At 52.2% G+C, this 23132-nt stretch overlaps 4 protein-coding genes across 9 annotated transcripts in view; 2 read left to right on the top strand and 2 right to left on the bottom strand.

The window, feature by feature from the left end:
• The first annotated feature begins 4639 nt into the window (after positions 1-4639).
• Positions 4640-10903, top strand: MANEAL (mannosidase endo-alpha like). Of its 3 annotated transcripts, XM_042996633.1 has the most exons (5): positions 4640-5215; positions 6469-6578; positions 7445-7521; positions 8649-9334; positions 10230-10903. In XM_042996633.1, exons 1-4 carry the CDS (start codon positions 4666-4668, stop codon positions 9283-9285), a joined length of 1374 nt encoding a protein of 457 aa, XP_042852567.1. In that variant the 5' UTR covers positions 4640-4665; the 3' UTR covers positions 9286-9334; positions 10230-10903. The 3 variants fall into 3 exon arrangements, with proteins under 3 accessions (XP_042852567.1, XP_042852566.1, XP_015397688.1); XM_042996632.1 differs by lacking the exon at positions 10230-10903 and having other exon boundaries at positions 8649-10202; XM_015542202.2 differs by lacking the exons at positions 4640-5215; positions 7445-7521; positions 10230-10903 and having other exon boundaries at positions 6508-6578; positions 8649-10202.
• YRDC (yrdC N6-threonylcarbamoyltransferase domain containing) lies at positions 10898-15032 on the bottom strand. The gene is made up of 5 exons (XM_042996634.1): positions 14641-15032; positions 13926-14040; positions 13682-13801; positions 12114-12256; positions 10898-11820 (listed from the first exon to the last, which is right to left on the bottom strand). The coding sequence occupies exons 1-5, from the start codon at positions 15030-15032 to the stop codon at positions 11748-11750; spliced, it is 843 nt and encodes a 280-aa protein (XP_042852568.1). The 3' UTR covers positions 10898-11747.
• A 7-nt stretch (positions 15033-15039) lies between these two features.
• On the top strand, positions 15040-16303 carry CC1H1orf122 (chromosome C1 C1orf122 homolog). Of its 2 annotated transcripts, none has more exons than XM_042996637.1 (3): positions 15040-15158; positions 15384-15585; positions 15829-16303. In XM_042996637.1, the coding sequence occupies exons 2-3, from the start codon at positions 15538-15540 to the stop codon at positions 15922-15924; spliced, it is 144 nt and encodes a 47-aa protein (XP_042852571.1). In that variant the 5' UTR covers positions 15040-15158; positions 15384-15537; the 3' UTR covers positions 15925-16303. The 2 variants fall into 2 exon arrangements, with proteins under 2 accessions (XP_042852571.1, XP_042852570.1); XM_042996636.1 differs by lacking the exon at positions 15040-15158 and adding an exon at positions 15170-15291.
• A 117-nt stretch (positions 16304-16420) lies between these two features.
• Positions 16421-23132, bottom strand: part of MTF1 (metal regulatory transcription factor 1) — a 46029-nt gene continuing 39317 nt past the window's right edge. For all 3 annotated transcript variants that reach the window (XM_042996631.1, XM_042996629.1, XM_042996630.1), the window contains one exon: positions 16421-22191. In XM_042996631.1, the coding sequence (XP_042852565.1) occupies positions 21764-22191 (428 nt within the window). In that variant the 3' untranslated portion in view covers positions 16421-21763. The remainder of the gene's footprint in view (positions 22192-23132) is intronic.

Raw genomic sequence — 23132 nt, forward strand, 5'->3', positions numbered from 1 at the left:
TAGCCAATGAGGAATGATGGAAAGTCAGCTGAGAGCTTCTGGAAGAATTTATCTCACTCTTTAAAAGGGTTATAAGAGAGCCATTTCCTCTCTTGCATCTGGACATTGGCAAGTGGGAAAGTGATGCTTGAAATTGCTTCCATTCTTTTTCAACCATGAGGAGAGGGCCAAAGAAACCACAGACAAGATGATATGATGCCCAGGGCGCCTGGATGGCTCAGTTGGTTAAGCATCCGACTTCAGCTCGGGTCATGATCTCGCGGTTCGTGAGTCCGAGCCCCGCGTCAGGCTCTGTGCTAACATTTCGGAGCCTGGAGCCTGCTTTGGATTCTGTCTCCTCCCTCTCTTTCTCTCTCTGCCCCTGCCTCACTCATGCTCTGTCTCTTTCTGTCTCTCAAAAATGGATAAATGTTAAAAAAAAATTAAAGATGATATGATGCCTCCATGTCTTTGAAGCACTGGATTAACCATCTCTAAAACCAGCCTATCTAAATAAAGACTCCTCAAAACCTGGGGTAATAATCTCACTATACTTTAAGTGCTAAAATGTGGTCTGAAATCACCAGATTCAGCACCACCTGAGATCTTACTAGAAACGCAGAACCTCAGGCCTCACTCCTACCCACTGAATCAGGATCTGCATTTTAACAAAATCCCCCAAAGTTAGATATGACGCTAAAGTTTGAGAACTTTAGTTAGCTATCCTCCTTCTTATTTACAAACACATTCTAACTGATAGAGTGGGTGTAGCAGACAACTTTGCCTTTTTTTTTAAAAAGTCTACTTATTTATTTTGAGAGAGAGCACAAGAGGGGCAGAGAGAGAGGGAGAGAATCACAGGCTCTGTGCTGAGAGTGGGACTCCTTCCCACAACTCTGGAATCATCACCTGAGCCAAAATCAATGAAGCCACCCAGGCACCCCTAGCAGACAACTTTGAAGCCACACGTCACACCCCCTTGGCTCACTTTGATTCCAGCAACAGTTTCCGAGGGAAGAAGAATTCTGAAGCTGTCCCTGCCCCTGAGTTTCTTGACCTTGGACTATTCCTTCAAATACTAATGCAGTTACTGCTGTGAAGGAACTTTGCAGCTGGGATTAAGGTTATTAATTAGTTGGCCTTAAAACAGGGAAATTATCCCCAACTGGGCCTAATGTATCACTTGAGCTCTTAAGAGTAGAAAAGAAGTCAGAGAGACTCAGTGTGTGAGGGCTGGGCCTCATGTTGCTGGCTTTGAAAACGGAGGAAGAAAGTCACAAACGAAGAAATGCAGGCAGCCTCTTGAAGGTGAGAAGGACCCCCACCTGACAGCCAGTGAGGAAGTGGGAACCTCGGTTCTACAATTACATAGAACTGAATTCTGTCAATGATCTGGGAGGTGGATCCATTCCTAAAGACTCCACAAAGGAACAGAGTCCTGCCAACACTTGATTTTGGTCTTGTGAGACAAGCAGAAAAACAGCTGAGCCCCATTGTGCCTGGACTTTTGAGTTACAGAAACTGCGAGATAATACTGTGAGATTATGCGCTTTCGCGCTGTTTTAAGCTGCTAAGTCTGTAGTAATTTTTTATGGACAGTACAGTTAGGGTGGACAGCTCTGGGTAAGCCTAGATTTACCTCTAACTGGCAGCGTCCCACTTCAAACATATGACGTGTCTCTCTGTCCTGCCTCAGGACCTTCTCCAATATCATGGGAGCCTACCTGGCACAAAGGAGGCCAGAAGGGTAAGGAAGTTAACAGCCCTAAGGAAAACACTCAACCAGGGGATGATGGGGGCCAGTAGATAATTGCTTTAGCTTTAACCTTTTAATTCTGGGAGGCATTTGTACATTTCTTAGAAGGCAGAATCAAAGCCCCATTATCAATGGCAGCAACCTCCATAATGTACCATTAGTCTGGCTTTTCTTTTTTGTCTCATTCTCCTTCCCCACTCTCACTTCCTAGGATTCCCTCCCCAATGCCCTCCTTGCTCCCGAGTCCCTTGGTCAATCTCTGCTTGAGATTGATAGGCAACCAATAAAGTGCTCCGTGAACTCATCATCTTGCTTAGAATTAAAAGGTAATTTATTAAAAGATTATTCCAGTGTTTCTCACTGAAACCAGGCCTCAAGGAAAACTGAAACTAGGGATTCAATACCACTAAGTTCCTCACTGTCCCTGTTCCTTCCCCAATGGTACTATATATATATATATATATATATATATATTTTTTTTTTTTTTTTTTGAGAGAGAGAGAGAGAGACAGAGGATCCGAAGCAGACTCCATGCTGTCAGTGTAGGGCCTGATGCAGGCTCGCTCCCACAAATGTTTCCACCAACCACGAGATCATGACCTGAACCAAAGCCTCTTGCTCAACTGACTGAGCCACCCGGGCACCCCAATTAACGGTACTACTTTTAGAGAGAAAGATTGAATCTACCCTCAGTACCAGCGAGAAAAAAATCCCAGAGAAGGGTTATAATTGATGACCCTTGGGTGGGTGTCCATGATCAGTACAGTGGGGAATGGGCACTATCATTGGTTCCTTGTGGGTCAGGCTCCTAGCCCCAGATCAAACCATTATGGTTGGGTGGTAGTGTCTGGGATTCCAGACATGGCCAGTGGAGGCCACCATTACATTGCAGGGCATTTCTGGAAATAGTGGAGGGATGGAGAGCTGGGGAAAACACCTGCCAGTTTTCTAAAACCATCACCAGTCACTCCCACTTCTTGCTTCCTCTTTCATGAAGCTTTCCCGGCTTCCCATTCCTCCGCCCAACCCCAAAATGCTGGTGTTCCTGAAAGTTCCATCCTTATTCTTTTTCTCTTCCCATTCTTACTCATTTCCAGAACCATTTAATACCATGGTAGAGCAAGGTCTTCTCCCCAAGTTTCAATCCACTGCAAACATTCAATCTAATCTAGTCATGGTAATTCCATCCCCTTTGGCAACAATTTGTTTGGGATGAACGGGCAGGCCTATACCAGATTAAACTGATGAGCTTTAAGGAGAAGCTTGCTTAGCCCTTCTAGGAAAGAGAAATGGGTCTTACTGTTGCCTGTTGGTTGGGGAAAGGGAGCATGCTGCCTCAGCTGCCCCCAAGCAGTCATTTTGTGATACGAGGAGAGCCAGTTTGGGTAGGTTTTGGTATGAAGTCAATGGCGAGCACAGCAGAGCAGTGAGACGGAAATATTTCAGGTTCCTAATGATGTTGTTTGAACCAGGGAATCTACTCACTCTGCCCTACCATTGGATGTCCTGCATTATGAGATGATACATTTCCATATTGCATAAGCCAGTGTGAATCAGGTGTCTGCTGCTTGGAGCTGAAGGCATCCTACTTACTTCACACTTACTACTATGAATTCTCTCAAACTCGCTTTCCTGGGCTCCAGACCTACCCACATTCCCCAACTTTTCTCCTCCTCTTCCTGGGTTTCCTACAATTTTTTTTTTTTTTTTTTTTTTTTTTACTTAAATAAGAATCAGGTGCCTGCTATTATGCCAAACCTTATTTCAGACACAGCAGCTAGAGCAAGGTTGCTGTCATCATGGACCAGTGAAGGAGGCAGACAATAAACAAAACTATTTTCTGAATAAGTAAACTCATGAATAATGCAGAGTAAGAACTCAGTGTTGAGTGAGGAAGGTGTCATTGCCTATAGAATATCACACCAGAGACTGGCTGGTATTCACTCAGCAAACAGCCCTGGGAACTGAGTGTCAGACCCTGTTCTTGCAGCCCCCCTTTGGAGTCTAGAAGGGTATTAAGACCCAGGGTCTGCCCTCTGGCGCCCAGAGTCCGGAAAGAATGGCCAACATGTACCGAGTGCTAATTTTGCCAGGCCCTGTTTAAAGTGCCTTTCGGTAACTATCTCATTTAGTTCTCACCGATCCTAGGAGTTTGTCCAAAGACAAACAGCCCTGTACAAAAGGCCTGGCACCAGCAGTCTGGCCAGTGACAAGAGCCACTTGGGTTTAGGCCCGGTCCGTGTGACTTTGTGCAAGTCACGGTCTCCCTTGTCCTCCCACGCTCTAGCCAGTGCCTGTAGCATCTGACTCCTGGGGTTTTCCCTCCCCAAGTTTCGGAGGCTCCCCGGGGTGCGAAAGGGGGTCTGAGTGCAAAGAAGGGAGGTCACTGAGAACAGCAGGAAGAGGGTCGGTGAAGTCAGTAAAGAGGGACCAGTAGGGAAGGAGATCCACGGCAAGAGGGTCAGACTCCGACATTCGCATTCTTCCCTACCCTGCCCTCTGTTCCCACGCCCTCGGGCGCCGCCGCCCGGACCTTCTCCTGGGCTCCGGAAGGAGGGCATTCCCTTTCCTCCGCCAGGTGCCTCTACGCTGCTGGCCCGGGCCGAAGGGAGACGAGTGCTTCGTGAGCCACGCCACCCGATTAGGCCCCTGCTCCTTTGGCCCAGGGCACTCGCAGTTCTTCCACTCTTCGCGTCCAGTTCCCCCTCGACTCCTGACCACTTGGTCTGCGCCGCCTGCATTCTCAGTGTGCCGGGCCCGCCCGCACTGCGGGGGAGAGGCCGGGAGCCGCCCACGCCGCGCTCGGTGCTCGGCGTCGCCGTCTCCCTGGGACGCGCGCGGGCTGCACGACGCGCGGGAGCCGGGCGGGCAGCCATGGCGCGGCGCGCGGGGAGGTAGCCGGGCGGGCCACGGGGAGCGCAGGGGCCGCCATGGCCCGGCGGCGGCGCCGCGCCTGCATCGCGCTGTTCCTGGTGCTGCTTTTTGCCTTCGGCACGCTCATGGGTCTGCGCACGCTCAAGGCTCCGGACGGACTGCCGGCGCTGGGCCCGGGCCTGGAGCTGGCGCCCTTTGAGCGACGCCCGGAGGGAGTCCCCGCGCCCGCCGCCCGGGCCCCGGCCGCCCCCGCCGCGCCGCCGCCTCCGCCTCCACCGCCCCGCACTGCCGGCCCGGGCAGCCCCCCGGGCCCGGCCCCCGCGGAGGCCGAGCCCGCCCCCGGGCAGAGTCTGCGCGTCTACTCGGACCTGCACGCTTTCTACTACTCCTGGTACGGGAGTCCGCGGCGCGAAGGCCACTACATTCACTGGGACCACGTCATGGTGCCGCACTGGGACCCCAAGATCTCGGCCAGCTACCCCCGCGGCCGCCATAGTCCTCCCGACGACTTGGGCTCCAGTTTCTACCCGGAGCTGGGGCCCTACAGTTCTCGGGACCCCGACGTGCTGCGGGAGCACATGACCCAGCTTAAGGAAGCCGCTATCGGTGAGTTCCCCCCACCCCCGGGCGGCCCTGTCCCCCAGCCTCGCCCTTCCTCGTTTCCACGCCACAACTCCCACTGGTCCTGTCACCGAGCCTCTGGTCCCACTCACCCTTCTGTCTGGCTTCTTACTCCCTCCCTTCTACTTTCATTCAGCGCTTACCACGCGGCGCCGCCCCCACCTTCTAGTATTAGGTCTCCCCCTACTCTGCCTTCTGACCCCTTACAACAGGGCCCTTTCGTAGGGCAGAGCTGCTGGGAGGGCCAGTGGAAGAAGGCATTTGCTCCGAGCTGTCCCAAGAAGGGACAGCAAAGAGAGGGAGCAAGAGTCTTCCTGTCTCTTGGGCTTCTAGTCTTGGGTAAGTGAGGCCTGGGTATCCTGGTCCTGCAGGAGTGAGGTTCAGCGGAGTCACGCCTGGGATGGCCTCAGCTTTCACACAAGATACAGGGGTAGGGCAGCAGCCCTTCCTGTTTTTGCTGGCTGCACAAAGTTTGCCCATGTTGTATGATGGACCCTGCTCTGTTTGCAGTGGGGCGGGGGGGGGGGGGCGTCGGGCAGCAGCTTTTCATCAAGTACTCTGCTTGAAAAGAGGTTCCTGGGAGCCTCTTTTGTAGGCAGGTTCTAGTGGGGAGGCTCATTTCTTTCAGATTTTGTCACTGAATTCTGCTGGATTTTACAACATATTTCAATTTATCTAGAGATGGCTAATGAATGGGGAGAAATTGAATGCCAGAGACAATGATGGGAGGCATTCACAGATAAATAACACAGAGGCCATCCCTCAGGATCTTACAGTCTAGAGAGGCCGATGGTCGAGACAAACGTTATTTCCTGTGGGAAGGATAAGATGACCTCGGCTTGGGACTCTTCTCCCCGCGGGACCTTAGATGTGCCCCTTTCCTCAAGAGACAGGACTGTGGCTTCCAGATGGGTGTGGTGTTATGCACCCATTTCCCTTTGTTCTACTCCTTGGGAATGCAAGAGAAAGCCGAGTCCTACTCAGGCTTTTGTCAGGCTCCTTCTCGGCCTGGTGCGCAAAGGTTCCCGCTGCCGCCTCGCTTCAGCACCGCGGGCGTGGACAGCTCCAGGACGCTAGGCTCTGGGATCTGATCTGCAGGAAGTAAACCTGGCCTGCCAGAGCCCCGCTCAAGGTTTCAGGCAGAAACCATTTTGCAGTTGGAGATGGCTTGTGAGGAAACACATCTGCGTCGCATGGGTACTCTGTGTCTCTGAAGTAGCTTCTGTGTTGTGTCTCAGGCGTCCTGGTCCTGTCCTGGTACCCACCTGGCATGGCTGATGATAACGGGGAACCCTCAGATGACCTGGTGCCCGCCATTCTCGACACCGCCCATCAGCACAACATCCAGGTGAGTCTCCAAGAAGAGGTCAGGTGCTCTTTGGCCCATTCAGATTTCCCCCTCTCTGCCCGCAGGGTTAGTTCTTGGCATTAGCCTAAGTATGGCAAATACACAGCAAGTGTGGTGTTGGGGGTGGGGCTCTACGAAATAGCCCGTGTCACTCTTATTTTCTTGAATTATGGGGAAAAATGGGGAAAACTAAATATAGGAGAAATGGGGGACTCAATAAATATCAGATAGAAGTTAGGTTGGAGAGCCTGACTCTGGATAGAGGGCAGGCAAGGACCCAAATGCGCCCAGAAACTCAACTCCAGCCTCAGACCCCTAGTGGGAGGCAATGCTGGGCCTCAAGGCGTAGAGTACAACCCATGTTCTTGGCAGGCAGGCGCGCTTTCAAGAGGAATGAATGAGCTGAGTGAAGCATGTCCAGTTAATTTCTCCAAATGAACGAAATAAGTCATTCCCCTCTTCGGTGGCGAAGGAAGATAAACGGCAGAGAGGAGCCCCACTCCTGAGCCCATCACTGACATGTTTAACAGATCATAGCATCTCTGTCCATCAATGCAGCTTCATTCAGCATCCTTCTTCCCAGGGTTTCAAGCAGCTAATGCCAATCACGTGGAACTGGCATGTGAGCTTTAAACCTATTAGCCATTCAGTCACAGCCCATCCAAATGGTTCCCAGATGTCCTGCTGTGGGAGGTGGGCAAGCTTCTTGCCCGTTTTCTTGGCCCTGAGGGCAGTGGCTGCTTTTATCTCTATTATGCCTACAGTTGTTGGGCCCTCTCCTCCAAGCCTTAGGGGAGCATGAGCCTTATAGATTATGGCCCCTGGGCAGATACTCACCTGACCGGTATCTCCTCTGTCTGTGGCAGGTGGCCTTCCACATCCAACCCTATAAGGGCCGGGATGACGTCACTCTGCATGACAACATCAAGTACATCATTGACACGTAAGGCTGCTATGGGGCCTGGATTCTGGTGGGGATCAAAACGGGGGTGGGACTGAAGGTTTAGAAAGGTAGGTCAAGGCACACAAGGGCAGAATGCTTGTGTCCTCAGCAGCTACTTCACAGTAGACAGTACCGGGCCTTGGAGTCAGCAACTTGGGTTTGAGTTTTGATGCAGCAGCCTCTAATCTGTGATCTGATGCAAGCCTCTGAACCTTTGAGTCTTGTGAGAGTTATGTGAGTTAATATATATGAAAGTAGCTTGTACAGCGTTTGCATGTATCATCCCCTTATTCAGAAAACAGTTGAGTGCCTTCAGGTGTCCAGGCACTGTCCTAAGCCCCGGTTGTATGGTAATGGGCAGGACTAGCAAAATTTACATTCCAGTGTGTTGAGGCAGTGAAGCGCACAGCGGTTACACATGAAAGATCAAATTGTGACCCATACTCTGAAAAAGCACTTAAGAAAGAATAAAGCAGCATATTGTGTTAGAGAGCATGCCTGAGGATGGGTGCTATACTTTAGAAAGAGTGGTCAAGGGAACCTCTCTGAGGAAATGACATGTGAGCTAACTAACACCTGAAGGAAGAGTCAGCTCTTCAGAGATCTGGAGCAGGCAGAAGATTCCAGGCAGAGGGCTCTCAGATCCAAAGGCCCATGATGGGACAAGCCTGATGGCAGAATAAAAGGCCAGTGTAGCTGGTGTGTAGAGATGGGGTTACAGCAGGGACGGAGGTGGGCAGGGCCAGATCAAGTAGGAGGGGGCCTTGCAGGTCTCAGTACTAAGAGCAATCAAATGTGATTAAAGAGAGTGGATTGTAGGGAGCCAGCAGTGGGAGCCTGGAGACCGGTTAGGGGGCTGTTGCTGCAGTATAGATGAAAGACGGGGGGTGGCATGGTGGAGGGCAAGGCAGTGAGGCTTGAATACAGGATCTCTGAGGCTGGGGACGGGTGGGGGGTGGAAGACTGGGTTCTTGCTTAGAGGCATGATGACGCCAACTGTGGGGCCTGGCTGGATCCAAAATTGCACTTGGGCATCAGGAAAGATCTAACCCATGGCTTGTCCTACAGCTGTACTAGCTGCCCCTCTTAGGCGGCCAAGTCAAGTTCTTCTCCCTCTTGCTCCTCAGGTATGGCTCCCATGGTGCATTTTACCGCTATAAGAACAGCATGGGCAAGAGCCTCCCACTCTTTTATATCTACGACTCATACCTGACGTCCCCTGAGGCCTGGGCTCACCTCCTGACACCCAATGGGCCCCACTCCATCCGCAACACCCCCTATGATGGGGTCTTCATAGCCCTGCTGGTGGAGGAGGGCCACACCCACGACATCCTAGCTGCCGGATTTGATGGCATGTATACCTACTTTGCCTCCAATGGTTTCTCCTTCGGCTCCTCCCATCAGAACTGGAAAGCTGTGAAGAACTTTTGTGATGCCAACAACCTCATGTTCATCCCCAGCGTGGGGCCTGGCTACATTGACACCAGCATCCGGCCCTGGAATAACCACAATACTCGGAACAGGGTCAATGGCAAGTACTATGAGACAGCCCTGCAGGCAGCCCTGACGGTGAGGCCCGAGATTGTCTCCATCACCTCCTTCAATGAGTGGCATGAGGGCACCCAGATCGAGAAGGCCATTCCCAAGAAGACGCCAACACGTCTGTATTTGGACTACCTGCCTCACCAGCCCAACCTGTACCTGGAGCTGACTCGCCGCTGGGCAGAGCACTTCATCAAAGAGAAGGAGCAGTGGCTGATGTGAGGAGCCTGCCGATGGCCACGAGGTGCCAACGTCCTGGCCTCACCAGAAGGTGTCGCTGCGTGGGGCTCAGCTGAGGTCATGGGCACTCGCCGGTCTCCAAGTCAATGGCGGGCCGCCTCTGGGTGGGCCGTCAAGCCTGGGCCCACGTGGAACAGAGCTTGTTCCTTGGGCAGGTGGTGCCGGGGTGCTCTGCGGTGACAGGAAACAAGGCAGGGTTCCAGAGGGAACCACAGAGGCTGGCGGGTGACTGGATTTAGCCCAGGGCAGCTCCATATCCTGTCCCGACACTTTAAAATAGTCCCTCCTTGCTTGGAACTCAGCAGGTTGGTGTGCAGCGGAGCCACCAGGTGACTGCTCTTCGGAGGGGCCAGGGCTCGGGGCTAGCACATGCCCTGCTTCCTCTTCAGCCTTCCTCCCACAGCACCTGTCTTCTCTAAGTTAGGGAACCGGATTTGAAGCTTCCCAAAAGGGAAATTCTAGATTGACGACCTTCCCGGTAGACTCCTGAACCCAATGATCAGGAAATACCCCTGAGCATTCATTCAACACACACTACTTGAGCACCTTACTATGTGCTAGGCGCTAGGGAGGAACTTGACCTGGAAAGGTCCTTTTTCTTCCAGAAGCTTACAGGATCCAGCTTTCCTTCTTTGGTGTGGCCTTGTAGCTAGTGCCTGAGCACAGTTTCTTTCTGCAGTTTTACCCAGCGCTGGGAGTTGTTCTTTTTCCTCTAAGAAAATACCTCTGTGCTCCAGAGCCTCCATTTCCCCAGATGACCATTTAGCTCCAGGGAGAGGACTAGGACCCCCCACCCCCCGCCTCCCTTTAGCTGCCTAAACTGAATGAGGCCCACTCAGCCGAGCCATTTTCAGTGCTACTGTGATTTGTATCAATTAAATACGACGTGGTATTCTCAAGTAAGCATTCTTTTTGCTCTCTTCAAGACTTCCTGAATTCTGAGCCCGCCCTCAAATTCCGTGACAACCTGACATGTGGGGATCGGCTGGCCAGCATTGGCACAACGAAGAGTGAGTTTGCTTAAGAAATGAGAAGTTCAAACACGATTTTTAGAGGGGATATGTAACAAACTAGTGCTTATTTACAAATAAACTAATGTGCTATAATTGTAGGGGCCCTCAAAGTAGACCCCGGGACACCTCCTTGGCAAGACTTAGGAGCTACTTGGAAATATGTGCGTTACTTTATGGGCTCAAGACTGAATCCCAGTACTGGGAATGGGGTGCAAGGTGCAGGAGGGGAAGAAGCAGGCCTATGGATTACCACAGGACCCCCGGCTCCAGTTAGGTCATGGATACTGAAATGGCACCGATGGATGGAGCAGATCAGGACAGGTGAAAAGGGTTGGATGGTGACCTGTAGTAAGTTACAGAAGGGAGAAACTAGGAGGCTTCATTCCCACATACACAATTTGGAAAATTCTAAAAGTACAGCCAGGCCAGGGGCCTGAAGCAGCAAGTCTCATTCGTTGCTGATGGCAAGGCAGCTTGATCAGTTCTTTTGAAGGTGAATCTGTATCAAGAACCAGAATAATGTTCATACGCTCTGACCCAGTAATCCTCCCCTATGGAAATAATTCAAAAGAAGAAAAACAAACTATTTACAAAACATTTTCTATTAATGAAAAACAAGGTTCAAATACCCAAGAATAACTGTTTAACACTTGGTATTCACATGAATAAAGATGCAGGCTGCTGAGTAGACACTGGATTCAAATAAAAGTGTTATAGGTATAATTCGTTATAATTTATTTTATGAATAAATAAGAAAAAAGCCACTGGCTGACAGAAATAGTAGAGATTTGCTTTCTAGTATTCTCTAATTTGGACCTCCCCGCCCCCACCCCTTGCCAACTGAGCTCACTTCCCACAACTTGCCCAAAATGATGACTCTTCCTGGCATCACAGCACACCATACACCGGCCTCACTGGTTCAGAGGAAACAGTGTGTGGCCCGTGGCTCAACAACCTTTATCCTAATCTGGTTCCAGCTTCAGGTGCAGAAACACATGCCTTTGGTCACTTGAGACGTTCCAACAGCACCAGCTGGTGCACTGGCTGATCTGGACCTTAAAAGCCACCACCCACCAGAGGGGAGGCTCTGACTAGATTCCAAGTCTGTTCTTTCAATGTTTCAAACTTATCTTTTAAGAAGAAACTTATTGGGACAAGGCCATCCTAGGAATGTGCTCAAATAAAGTGTCTAGTCAGCTTTTGGCTGATATGAAAGTACAGTCCATAAATATGACCTCCCCCACCAGTGTGAGACAAAATCAGCAGCTTCTGGGGCCTGGTCTACAGGGTTCAGAGGGACACACTGCCTGAAAGCATCAGACTAGTGATGCTGTGGCCCCCGTGGCCTCTGTGAATGAGGCCTTGCTAGTCACCAGCGAACAGACACACAGTGTCCAGCACGAGTCCTCGGGCCCTCCCTCTTCCCGAGATTCACGAGCAGGATCCGTGTGAGGGGAGCAGCCCGTACTTCTGCTGGAGGATGGCTGTAGTTCTCTCCAGGGCACTGAGGAGGAAATGGAGGGCAGTTAAAGTCTGACTCCTCAAAACCCTGAGCCCACCAGAGCATGGTGATCAGCTCTTCAATAGATCATTGATGAATCCTTTGAAATCTGAAAAAGCCAGCAAACACTGGCAAACTTAGTCTCCACCTCCATCCGCCAGTTCTTCAAACCTGCTCATTCCCCTCGGGACAAGATAGGAGTGACAACCTTTATTCTGCTGAGGACTTTTTTTTTTTTTTTTTTGCACCTTACAACCCCCCTCCAATTCTATCCCCATGCCACAGCAAAGACTCACCAGCCTGGGCGGATGATGCCAAACTTTCCAGGTACAGATAAGTCAACCACAGTTGAGCCCAGGCGATACTCAGAGCTCTGGCCATCCCCAATTGGTCCCCCATCAATGATCAGAGACAGCTGAGGCCAGAGGTCCTGGAACTCCTGAGAAGAAGGAGAGGAAGACCACGGACGCTACCTCTGGCATCTGCCATGACGTCACACTGCACCCAGCGTTCATAAGAAAGCAAAGACCGCACACTTCTAAAACAGGAGGCATCCTCCTCTAAGCAGGGAAAGGAACCTCACGCAGTGAAGGTCACCTGTGCCAAGGACACTGCCTTAGCGCCTGGGATACGGCATCCTGTGAGGTGTGAAGCCCTCCTAGGTCGGTGCCTCAAGTAACACCTAAAACTCAGAGAAACTCTTTCTGTGCCAAGAGGAGATGCCACACAGAGCTTCTGTTGGGGATGTATAAATACAATGACTGGAGTCCTACCTAGGTGGGTGTCCAAAGACGTGGGGGTCTACCCTGAGCTTCCGCCCAAATTTCTATGTCACCACATTCAAGTGACTTTATCCAGGACACTCTGATTCTGGATCTCAGGATCAGCAGGGTAAGGGTACGGAGAGGAAGACAGGTGGATTCTCACGTGCATGCCACCAGCACTCAATCCTTAAGGGGCCACGGGAAGGATGCCCCTCCAAAATCTGTGGATTGAACTGTTAACTGGGTTAGAGCATCACCCATTCTCCCCAGCACTACCACTCACGAAAATGCTGCAGTGGTGGCTAGGCCTGGGCATTTGGGACGGAGGGTCTTAACTACCAGCTACTGTGTTGGTTGGGTCAAATGTTTGCGGACAAGCCAAGAATACCCCCACCCCCACTGCCTCGGGCACAGCCACGGGGACCAGGTAAAGCCTGCAGTCCCAGAATAAGAAAGGATGCTGACCTCTCACCCTCACTCTCTAAGGCCCCTGACCGCACTCTCTTTAGGTCTGGGCTTGGGAAACCCCAGTACTTTGCTATGTTTTATATTTAAGTTCTGTAGGAAAAAAAACGTGTGGTGGCATTTCTGTGTGTTCTCATTTGTTCTAAAGCCATGCAGTCAAGGCAGGATTAGGATAATCCTTTCTTTGACATGGCTATCGGCCCAGGTAAAAGAACAGGGTCAGGAGTCCCCGGGACAAGTGACACAACCTTTCAGAGCCTTAACTTTCTTTACAGCACTAATGTAAAGGCTTATTGCCTAACGACATTTTCAAACTGCTACCATCAAAAAAATGGGGGAGGAAAAAAAAAAAAAAATCACACTTACCGTAATATTTCTGATCACTAAAAACACAATAGGAAGAAAAGAGCAATTCTCCCCCTCACCTCTCAGACTTTTTAATGAAACCTTTTCAGGATCCTTTAATTTGATCCCCTCACCCCCACCCCACCCCTGCCAACCAGGCCGACTTCCCACCATTAGAACAAATGGGTGCCTCTTGCAGGTCATTCCAGTGAACCATCAGCCCCACGGATTCAGAGGAATCTGTGTTTGGGCTGGTGATGTTTCTGCGGGGAGGACTGGGTAGCTCTTACCTCCACGTTCAGAGAACTGGCCTGGGAGCTGAGGTTGGCACTGGTGAGAGCAAGTGGACCCCCAAACACCTGAGCCAAATCCTGTATGAAGGCATGGTCAGGAATCCGGATGCCTACGAGCTATAAAGCAAAGGGAGAGGATCATCAAAAAGGGTGAGATGGGTGGGGAGTGGGTCTGGCCTGGATCCTAGTGAAAGCCAGATGGCAGGAGTCTGGGGACACAAGAAAAGCAAATCTGACTCACAGGAGTAAAGGGGTTCAGATCCTTATTAAGCTCCTCAGAGCGTTCCAACACCAGGGTCACTGGTCCTGGTAATAAGTCTTTCAGGAGCCCCTCGGGTACTCTCACATGGCAATACCTGGAAAACAGAGGGGACACAGATCCATCCAAGAATGAAGGGTCGCTGCTGGTCCTATTCCAGACTATGGACAGATCTAGAAAAGGGGACTCTTGGCACTACGATGAGATCCGTCTGTATTCCCTCTTCACCTCCCTGAGAGTTTGAGACGCTGGGCTCCAGAGGAGCACTCCCGGTTTGGGGCCCACATGCCTCTGGTCTCTGAGGCTACAACAGCTGCACCGTTATCACGCTCCATGTTTCATTTTCTTCAAGGCATCCCCCGCCCCTACTAAATTAAGCTGTGGTGTTTGTTTCCTTTCTTTTTTTTTTTTTTTTAAACCATGGGCGTCCCTCCCCTCCCCCCCCCACCCGCCCCCCGCCATTATCGCAAAAGCGCCAGGAGAATAAGGACCCTGACTGCCTCGTTCATCGCGGCGCCCCAGCATCTCGTTCAGACACTGGAAGACGTTAAGTGCTCCATACACATTTCCAGTTCCGGATTCCTGGGTGAGCCTGGACAAGCCCCTCCCGCTCTCTGCGCCTCAGTCTCCCAAGCCTGTCACCGGAAGCCCCTCCCGCGGTGCCGCCCTCAGCGGGGCCGGGTCGGGGCGGCCTCACCTGTAGACGTCGGCCACGCGGCCCAGGCAGACGGCCAGCGGCTTGGCCTCACTGCGGCCCTTGAGGCGATACACAGCTCCCAGTGCCGCCGAGCAGCTCGCCGAGCAGGCCAGGCCGTACAGCGTGTCGGTGGGGACGGCCACCACGGCGCCGGCGCGCAGCTCGGCCACGGCGGCCCGCAGCGCCTCGGTCCAGCCGGCGCGCTCCGGGCTTGCGGCCCGCACGGCCCCGCTCCCCGGGAGCCGCAACAGCCGGGCCCCCGGCGCCGCCGGAGCGGGGCTCGGTGGGCGCAGGAGGCGGCCCCTCCGGGCGGAGCCCCCCGGCCCCTCGCTCAACCCCACGCTGGCAGCCACCGCGGCCCTCAGCCCCCTGCACGGACGCGCCGGAGACATCCGCCCGGGCCCACTTCCGGGAGGAAGTGACGCGCCCAGTCAGCTTCCGGACGGGGAAGCTCGGCCCCACCTCCACGCCGGGCACCTTAAAGGGACCGCGACCCCCAGGAGGCTTGAAGGAGACCGGTGGGGACGGGGCGGGGCGCAGCCTTGCGGAGCCCTAGCGCAGCGCTGGGGAGGGGGGCGGCCGAAAGGGGGGCGGTGGTCGGGCCGCGCAGGCGGAGATGGAATGGGGCCCGGGCTCAGACTGGTCACGGGGGTGAGAGGGGGCCCGTCGGGGCGGGGGGAAGGGGCTCGGACCCCGCGCGAGCGCCGGCCCTGACCGTGTGTCTGTCGCTCTCTCCCGGGCAGGGAGGCTGCCGGCGTGGACCGTGGGAAGGCGGGGCTGGGGCTCGGCGGGAGGCCACCCCCGCAGCCGCCCCGGGATGAGCGCGCCCAGCAGCTGCTGGACGCGGTGGAGCAGCGGCAGCGGCAGCTCCTGGACACCATCGCCGCCTGCGAGGAGATGCTGCGGCAGCTGGGCCGCCGGCGCCCGGAGCCGGCTGGTGGCGGGGTCAGTGCCCACCCCGGGCTGGGCCTGGGAGGTGGGGACTGCCCCGTGGCTGGACTTGCTAAGCCCTAGCTTCCCCTGGAGGGTGGAAGAGTGTCCCCACCGCCTTACCCCCAGCCTCCTTTCATCTGGGCGAGAGGCTTTGAAAAAGTTAAGTGCTAGCCGAATGCCAAGTGGCCATATCCTTGCGGGGCCTAATCCAAGGCCTTTCCTCCCAGCCTCACTTTTCCTTTCTGTTCCAACCAGAACGTCTCAGCCAAAGCCGGAGCGCCTCCCCAGCCAGCTGTCTCCGCCCGAGGTGGCTTTCCAAAGGATGCTGGCGATGGAGCTGCGGAGCCCTGACCATCCCTGATGGGCGCCCTGACTTCTCTCCCTCCCGGGGCTGGTGGCTGGACTCTGAACAACCCCCTTCAATAAAGGGGCCAGTCTTCATCAGCAGTGGCTGGTACTTGGCTCTCGGCCTGGGGTGGCCGCTCTGCTAGCAGCTGGGTTTCACTCCCACTTCATCCTGGCTGAAGGCAGTGCTGAGCTTTGAAATGTAGCCAAGGAATACCCAGTCTGATGACCCGGATTTGGGCAGACCAGCAGTGCTCTCCAGAGTGGTCTGACCTGCTTTGGGGGATCCAGGTGGTGTTACATGTCCATTTCATGCTTTGGGGGCTCCTAGCCCCACCAAACACTTTTAGCAGAGCCTTGATTAAAAGGAAACCTGCAGACTCTCCTGGTGACCGACCTTTCCTTTCTGTCCCCTGAGACTCAGATGGGGAGGGGGGAAGTGGTTGAAAATTGTCAACCATGGGTAATGTTGGGAAGAAAGGCCACAGATACTACCAGATTTAAATAAGCATTTAATTAGGATTTCATTAGTATTTAATATTGCTTTCTCAATTCCAAAAAGTTAAATTTTCACTTCTTAGCAGATATCTTAAAGTACAATATTAAGTTTATACAAAATGAGCAATTAAGCAAACACCATTATTTCACATTCTTCAAAAATACAAATTCATATTTACTCTTTTTTGGGTTTGGAGGTTTCTTCCTTTGGAAGTACTGAACCTGTAACGTTTTCATATCGCTCAGTGGAAGTCCGTTGTTCCCATGTTTCACCCTTAAATAAATTTGATAGGCTTTTACACAATCCAAATAAAACCATTTGAGATTTTAAAAACTGTCACCAAGACCTCCGGCCAATGACTGGTGTGTGTCAAAAAAGAAGGCTCTCTGTGGGTCTTGCCTTTCCTGGCCAGGAGATGGGAGCCGGAGATTCAGCAAAAACCTATTTCCAGCCACCTTCCCCAAAAGGGACTAGGAGGAGTTCACAGGGAAAGGGAACAGCCACCTTGAACTCCGACCCCCCACCCCCACATTCTCCAAAACACAGCAAAGGATGTAGACTGTTGAATCAAACAGCGCCCTGGGGAGGCATAAGGACATGGGAGAAGGGCAAGAGAGGCCTCTGACTTGGCACCACTATGAGGATAACGAGGATATTGCAAAAAACACCCCTGGGTTTTGGTGAAAAAAGGTTTTATGAAAAATTTTCCCATAAGAAAAAGAGTAGAAACTGCATTGAGCTGAGAAAGTGACACTACATTATCACCCAATTTTTGGCCCAGCAGGCACACCACCAAAAGGGCAGTGTGTGGTTTTAAACTTTGCTTCCAGTAAAAAAGCTTGTACTATGTACACACTGACATAAGATCCAGTTTAATTTGCATTTTTCAGTGCAGACTGAGGAGAACCTCTGGAACAGGAGTAACAGTGAGAAATGCCCAGTGATCATCAGCTTCCCCAAAGGGCATGAGAGGAAACATGGGACCCTCTCCCTGTCCCCCCCCCAAAATATGCAAGAGGAAACAGGCTAAACTGACTACCAACCAGAAATATGCAAGATTCAGCTTTGTCGCCTCCCGCCCCGCCACCCGGTATTAGGGAATGGACAATTTCCCATCTGTGTCACAGAACCATTTGCATACTGATCTGTGGAAATCCTTCTGCTTTGGCTGAAGTGTATTTCAAAACTTCTCTATTCTACAGTAGCCTGAGAATTGAAGATAAAATGGGGGCTCGGGGGAACAGGAGGGGAATGTGGGGAAAGGAAGAGAAGTCGATAAAGCAGATCAGTAACAGCTTTGTTTACTGGATTTAATGAAGGCTGGAGACCTTTTTTCTTAGAGAGCCAACATGGGCGGGCGGTGAGGGGAGCAGTAGGGAAATGGCTCGTGTTGCCCGCTCCCCCACTACCACCACCACCTCCCCAACATAGTTCTGATTGGAAAATGTAAACGCTAGCAATACTGTTGCAGTTCCACAAACCAATGGTTTCAGTGACTCCGGAGAAGTCTCTAAGATTGAAGACAATGAAACATGATTACAGATATAAAAGTCTAGAAGGTGCCAGGTTCTACCTAGGAACAACCTGTTCCTTCCTTTCAGGCATCACTTTGTAATGGTGAAGGCTGGGCAAGATGGCAAGGGACCGAGAAGTGATGAAAACGGGGCCTCAAGTCAGCAAAGGAAAACAGGACCCGCAGTTCTTCAGAGAGCCTGAGGGGGCGCCCTCGGGCACACAGGGAAGGCTTGCATAGATAGAGCAGTTGCTGAGAGTGCATAATAGTGTTTCCCTATAGACAGCCTCACAGTACAGGGCTGATCGAGCGGAAAAACGCGGCCAGGCCAGGGCCACATGGGACAACGACCGTCAAGCTACACATATTGCACCAAGGTAAGTGCTTTTCTTTTCACACCTCAATTTAACTTTTTATTCTGAGCAAAAAATAAAACTTTGTGGAAAGTATATATATGTATATATATATATACACAAAAGAAATTGCAGCAATTGGGTTAAAGATAAAATAACCTAAAGTGCTTTTTTATTTTATTATTTCTTTAATATACCAATATGAGGTTCTGCAAACTCATCCCTCTGGACACATTCAGCATTATACAAAGTCTCTCAGGAAAACCCACCCACCCTCCATTATCCCCATCAATCCACTGCCTTGACCCTGAAGGTAGAACTCCAATCTATTGACTTTCCCAGAGGTGGGGGAGACAAGTCCCTGGCTTCTACCCAGAGACGTCTTCACACCTTAAGGCCCCTCCTGGGCTTTGTACCATGATCTCCTTCTAAGGGGGAAGGGGTGGAATTGAATAAATGACACCAACTCGTGTCACCAAACTGGTGATGCCCCACAAGGCTGCCAGACCCTGCCAGGAGAGGCAGGGCCATCCTCCCTCAATGTCCCACCCCCCTGCTAAGGCAGTTTGGGGGAGCCAGCCGGTTTCCCACCCCCTCCTAGGTCCATGAACTCCAGTCCTTGGTGCTGACCACACCCTGCAAAGGGCAGTGGAACTGGAGATGTGCTAGTGGGAGCTGGAAGAATCCATCTACACGGTGGCAATGGCCAAGCTTACCAGGGGAAGAAAGAAAGCTTGGTTTCACCTGCCCGAAGTCTGTAGCCCTTCCCTAACCTCGCCACAGGTTCGTGCCTGGGTTTGGAAAACGCACTCTTCGTGAAGGCCCGTTCTAGCTCCACTTTTGCCGGCGGCCCGCTCTCCTCCCAGATCCCTGGCACAAGAGGCCAGGCTTGCGGGAGGGGATGGGGTGGGGGGAAGAGCGCTGGAAGAGGAAGGGAAGACGACGGCCTGGCCTGTGGGCGAACCTGCTCTTCACAACCACTCACTGGCATTTTAAGCACATTCCTGATTTTTCAAAAGCTACTTGGCTCGGACAGTCCCGCTTGTCATTTTGAGTCACCCTCAAAAGGCAGATACTTCAACTAGAAAAATCTGTCAGCCTAAATACTGTTGTTAAGATGCTGCTTCATCACCCCCCAATCTTTGGAGAGCAGAAAAGCCACTGACCTAGGTATGCCCAACAGGAGTACAGCCCTGATTAACTCGAGAGAAGCAGTAACGAAACCACGGACACTTCCAATGGCTTTCTCTGGGTTCCTGTTTCCCACTTCAGCTCCCAGGGAACCGAATCTCGGGTGCCCCTCGGATGGATATGTTGGGGAGGTCATTCGTGCCCTCCGATGTGAGCTACCTTTGGGACCCCATCATGTCATTCTGTCAGAAGCTGTAGAGAAAACAGCGCCGCTCCTGCCTCAGAGCTTCCTCTGGGTGTGAGATCCAGAGATGGCCAAGGACAAACCGTGCTCAGCAACTGGTTTCCCAGGAAGATTAACCCACTGCGGTAAACAGAAGATGCCTCCTGCCTTATCAACTTCGGCTGAGAACCCATCAGCTTTTTGGGGAGGGGAGTGCAGAAGGTCAAAAAGAAATTGATTCTCCTGCCTAGACTCCTAGAATGAGAAGCCACCAGCTGCCTGCAGGTAAAGCCCTTTTCTCCTCGTGGCAGTAACAACACTGACTACCTCTGCCCTCTTGTCCAATTGTGTCCCTGAAATTCTGTCAAAGGCAGGGCCTCTGGCTCCCAGATAAATGATCAGCTCCGGATACTGTCTTGGCTGGCCCTGAGTAATAAACAGCTCAGAGAACAGAAGAGTGACACATGCAGATCTCTTTACATTAGGTAATGGTAAAGGAAGGCAAAATTATGGCTGCTTTCTGCCTGACATTGTCGACTCAGAAGAGCAGTCCTGTTTGTGGACCCCTGTTCCCCGCTCAAGCAGGGAAGGGGCTCTTGGAGGCTGAGGCCTAGTCCAGACAGTGGGCCAGGCCTCATTTCTGAGCTCAGTGAGGCTCGGTGAGCACTCATGACTACATTAATATAGCCAGTTGAGAGAAACTTTCCATTTTAGTGTGAATTGTATTTTAGGTTTTATTTTAAGAGGCAATGACTTGGAGCCAAAGGCAGACAGATGGATATAATTCTATACACAAATCAAAAAAAATTTTTTTCCCCATAACACAACTTAATGAAACATTCCAAATGAGAGAACTTATTGCAACATTTCAGGCTTTTTGGTGGAAGGGGGATTTTTTTTTTTGTTTTGTTTTGTTTTGTTTTGTTTTGTTTTGTTTTACCCTGAGTAGAAGATCATCGTTTTGTGGTTTTTGTTTGCTTTTGTGTATTTGTTTAGAAATCACGTGACTAAGCTGAGCAAGTCACATCCTTCTTTGCACTGTACTAGACTGTATGCAAAATCCAGAGGGTGAGAGGCGGAGATGGGAGGGGCAACCAAAAGCCTGGCTAGAACCTGGAACCAGGACACCTGGCCTGCCAATTACATGCCGCCTCAAAAAACACCAACAATGACTTCCTTCTGATAAGCAAAATGCAGCTCTTCTGCTCTGAGGAAGAGAATACCATTAAAGGAAGGCAGACCACCAGCCGGCAACTGGCCACAAGCCACACGTCCACTCGAGGACAAAACAGGGATGTTCCCCAAGGAAAGTCTGCTGTGATCTGCAGGGCCTGGCAACCAACCAAGAGATAGAAAGAACAGGGAAGGCAAACGCCGTGACACTGTTGCCGGAGCCAGCTCCGCAAACGGCGGGGACAGACAGCGGTCACCAGCTCACCTGGGGCCGCGGCAGACGGGACATCACTGACACAGCCTCAGGCCAGGCTTTTACTACCCATTGTGCTGTAGCTGGCTGCAGGACGCCACCTGCCATCACCCTGAGCTCCGCGGACACCAAGATCAAACAACAGGACCACCTGGCCCGACCCCTGTCCAGCTCGCAGCTGTCTGCTCTGCCTTTGCCACTCCCCACTCTGACGGAGCGAGGGTCTCGCCTTCCTCGCAAGCTTCAGCCTCAGACTCAAAAGACGCACGGGGAGAAGCAACGCCCGCCACGCTGAACACTACTGCCCAGACCACAAAGTCCCCAGTGCCAGTGATGGGCAGCCTCACACGGATGGAAGCCACACCCTTTCATTTCGAATGTTTATGCATACGAGTAACCTTAATTTCCAAGTTCACATGACAATAAGCAAAAGTGACATACAGTGCAGCCAAACAGTTCATTTATAACTTAGCTTTTTTTGTTTTGTTTTTTTTTTGTTTTTGTTTTTGTTTTTTTCCAAAGATCAGTTCCTTAAAATGGATGCTCCTGGGATATGACTAAAGAAAATACGTCTGAAAGGTGAGGATTTCAAACAGTAGATTTCTTCATCCTTCGAACTGCTGACCCCCCATGATGGCAGGCACCGCACCTTACGCTTCCGCTCCCCCTCTTTTCCTAGAGGTGAGTGCACGCGGCCCTTTCACTTGGAGAAGCTGGTCAGCCCCATCTCCTCCTCCCCCTGCAGTAGTGCTTCGATGGGAATCAGATTGGACGGGGTGTCCAGGCTCTGGAGGGACAAAAACTCTGACATATCCATGGCACTTAACGTTTCTGTCTGAGGGTCTGAAGGAGTCTCTGCTTGTCTGCCTTGCTCACAGGAAGAGGGTACAGCGGAGGAGGACGACAAGGGACCGGGACGTGAGGGAAAAGTCTGCGACGGTAGCTTCAGGCTGGGCCCGTCAGGAGGCTGGGGACTCGGCTCTGCCGGGGATGGGGAAAAACAGCCCTTCCTCCTGCCCGCCGCCCGCTCCTTGGCAGAGTCCCGGCACGCGCACTGACACTGACACGCCTCCTCTTGCTTGATGATGATCACGGGAACACTGAGGCCGATCTGCTGTACAGAGCTCCCTGCGAGAGAGGCAAGAGAGACTGCTCCTCCAGTAGCCGCAGGGCAGGGGCATGACGGATGGGGATAAGGAGTGGGTGAGCCCTGAGTGCCACGGAAGCAGGAGTGGCGGCAAGGGAGGATGCCATGCTCCAGACTTTGTTCTGCCTGACACTCCCCATCCCCTGCAAGGCAAAGTCCCTTTTCCTTGGCCACACACAACCATCTAGATGACCCTGTCTTTCCAGCCTCATTTCTGGCTGTTCGAACCCCCCTATACCCTCCACGCCAGCTACAGCAGATGCCTCCCTTTTTCTGACATGTTCTTCAAACCTCCGGGTCTTTGCACTCTTCCTTCTGCCTGAACTCCCCAGACCGCGCTGTTTTTCCAGAGAACTTACTCTTATTTCTGAAGACCCAGCGCACAGCCAGGCTGCCAGGCTGTGATTCCAGCAGGCTTCCGCTCGAGGCTGGCCCGAGGCCGGCTGGCACACGAGCTTCCTATCTACGTGCACAGAGCTGCTGCCTCCCTACACACTGCTCTCCACACTGTGCGGGACTTGGGGCTTGAGTCCTGCCTGCCCGAGACCAAGCTCCACCGGGGCCTCCTGCTCGTGCTTGCACCCCCAGTCTCAGACACACAGTAGGTGGGGGGAGCACCCCTGTACACCGTCAGCCTTGCGTGCGCGCCCATGCTCCCGCTCTTTGGTGCAGGTATGTGTGCTGTGCACATGCACACTGAGATGAGACAGGCTCTGTGTGTCTCAAAAAAGCTAGAGACCAGGGGGCAGGAGAACAGAGTGTGAGTCAGGAGGCCTGAGAACTAGAGTTTGGCTCTGCCACAAACTCACTTATGACTTTGGAGGGGTCATTTAGTCGTTTGGGGCCCCCGTTTCTTAATCTATAAAATAGCTTGAGAAAAAGGAACTTCTCGCTCTGTATGAGTCTCTGACCCAGAAGCTAC

This window comes from Panthera tigris, chromosome C1 (genome assembly GCF_018350195.1).
Source record: "Panthera tigris isolate Pti1 chromosome C1, P.tigris_Pti1_mat1.1, whole genome shotgun sequence".
Lineage (NCBI taxonomy): Eukaryota > Metazoa > Chordata > Mammalia > Carnivora > Felidae > Panthera > Panthera tigris.

Bases quoted from the DNA above. Each gene is read 5' to 3' on its own strand.
- YRDC (XM_042996634.1), bottom strand. From the start codon at position 15,032: ATGTCTCCGGCGCGTCCGTGCAGGGGGCTGAGGGCCGCGGTGGCTGCC. The intron at 12,257-13,681 runs GTAAGAGCTACC...CCTTCTTCTCAG, and splicing joins CCAGTTCTCTGAACGTGGAG to GAGTTCCAGGACCTCTGGCC. The intron at 11,821-12,113 runs GTGAGTCTTTGC...TTTCCTCCTCAG, and splicing joins GGCATCATCCGCCCAGGCTG to TGCCCTGGAGAGAACTACAG.
- CC1H1orf122 (XM_042996636.1), top strand. From the start codon at position 15,257: ATGGAATGGGGCCCGGGCTCAGACTGGTCACGGGG. The intron at 15,292-15,383 runs GTGAGAGGGGGC...TCTCCCGGGCAG, and splicing joins GGCTCAGACTGGTCACGGGG to GGAGGCTGCCGGCGTGGACC. The intron at 15,586-15,828 runs GTCAGTGCCCAC...TGTTCCAACCAG, and splicing joins CGGAGCCGGCTGGTGGCGGG to AACGTCTCAGCCAAAGCCGG.
- MANEAL (XM_042996633.1), top strand. From the start codon at position 4,666: ATGGCCCGGCGGCGGCGCCGCGCCTGCATCGCGCTGTTCCTGGTGCTG. The intron at 6,579-7,444 runs GTGAGTCTCCAA...TGTCTGTGGCAG, and splicing joins CCCATCAGCACAACATCCAG to GTGGCCTTCCACATCCAACC. The intron at 7,522-8,648 runs GTAAGGCTGCTA...CTTGCTCCTCAG, and splicing joins ATCAAGTACATCATTGACAC to GTATGGCTCCCATGGTGCAT.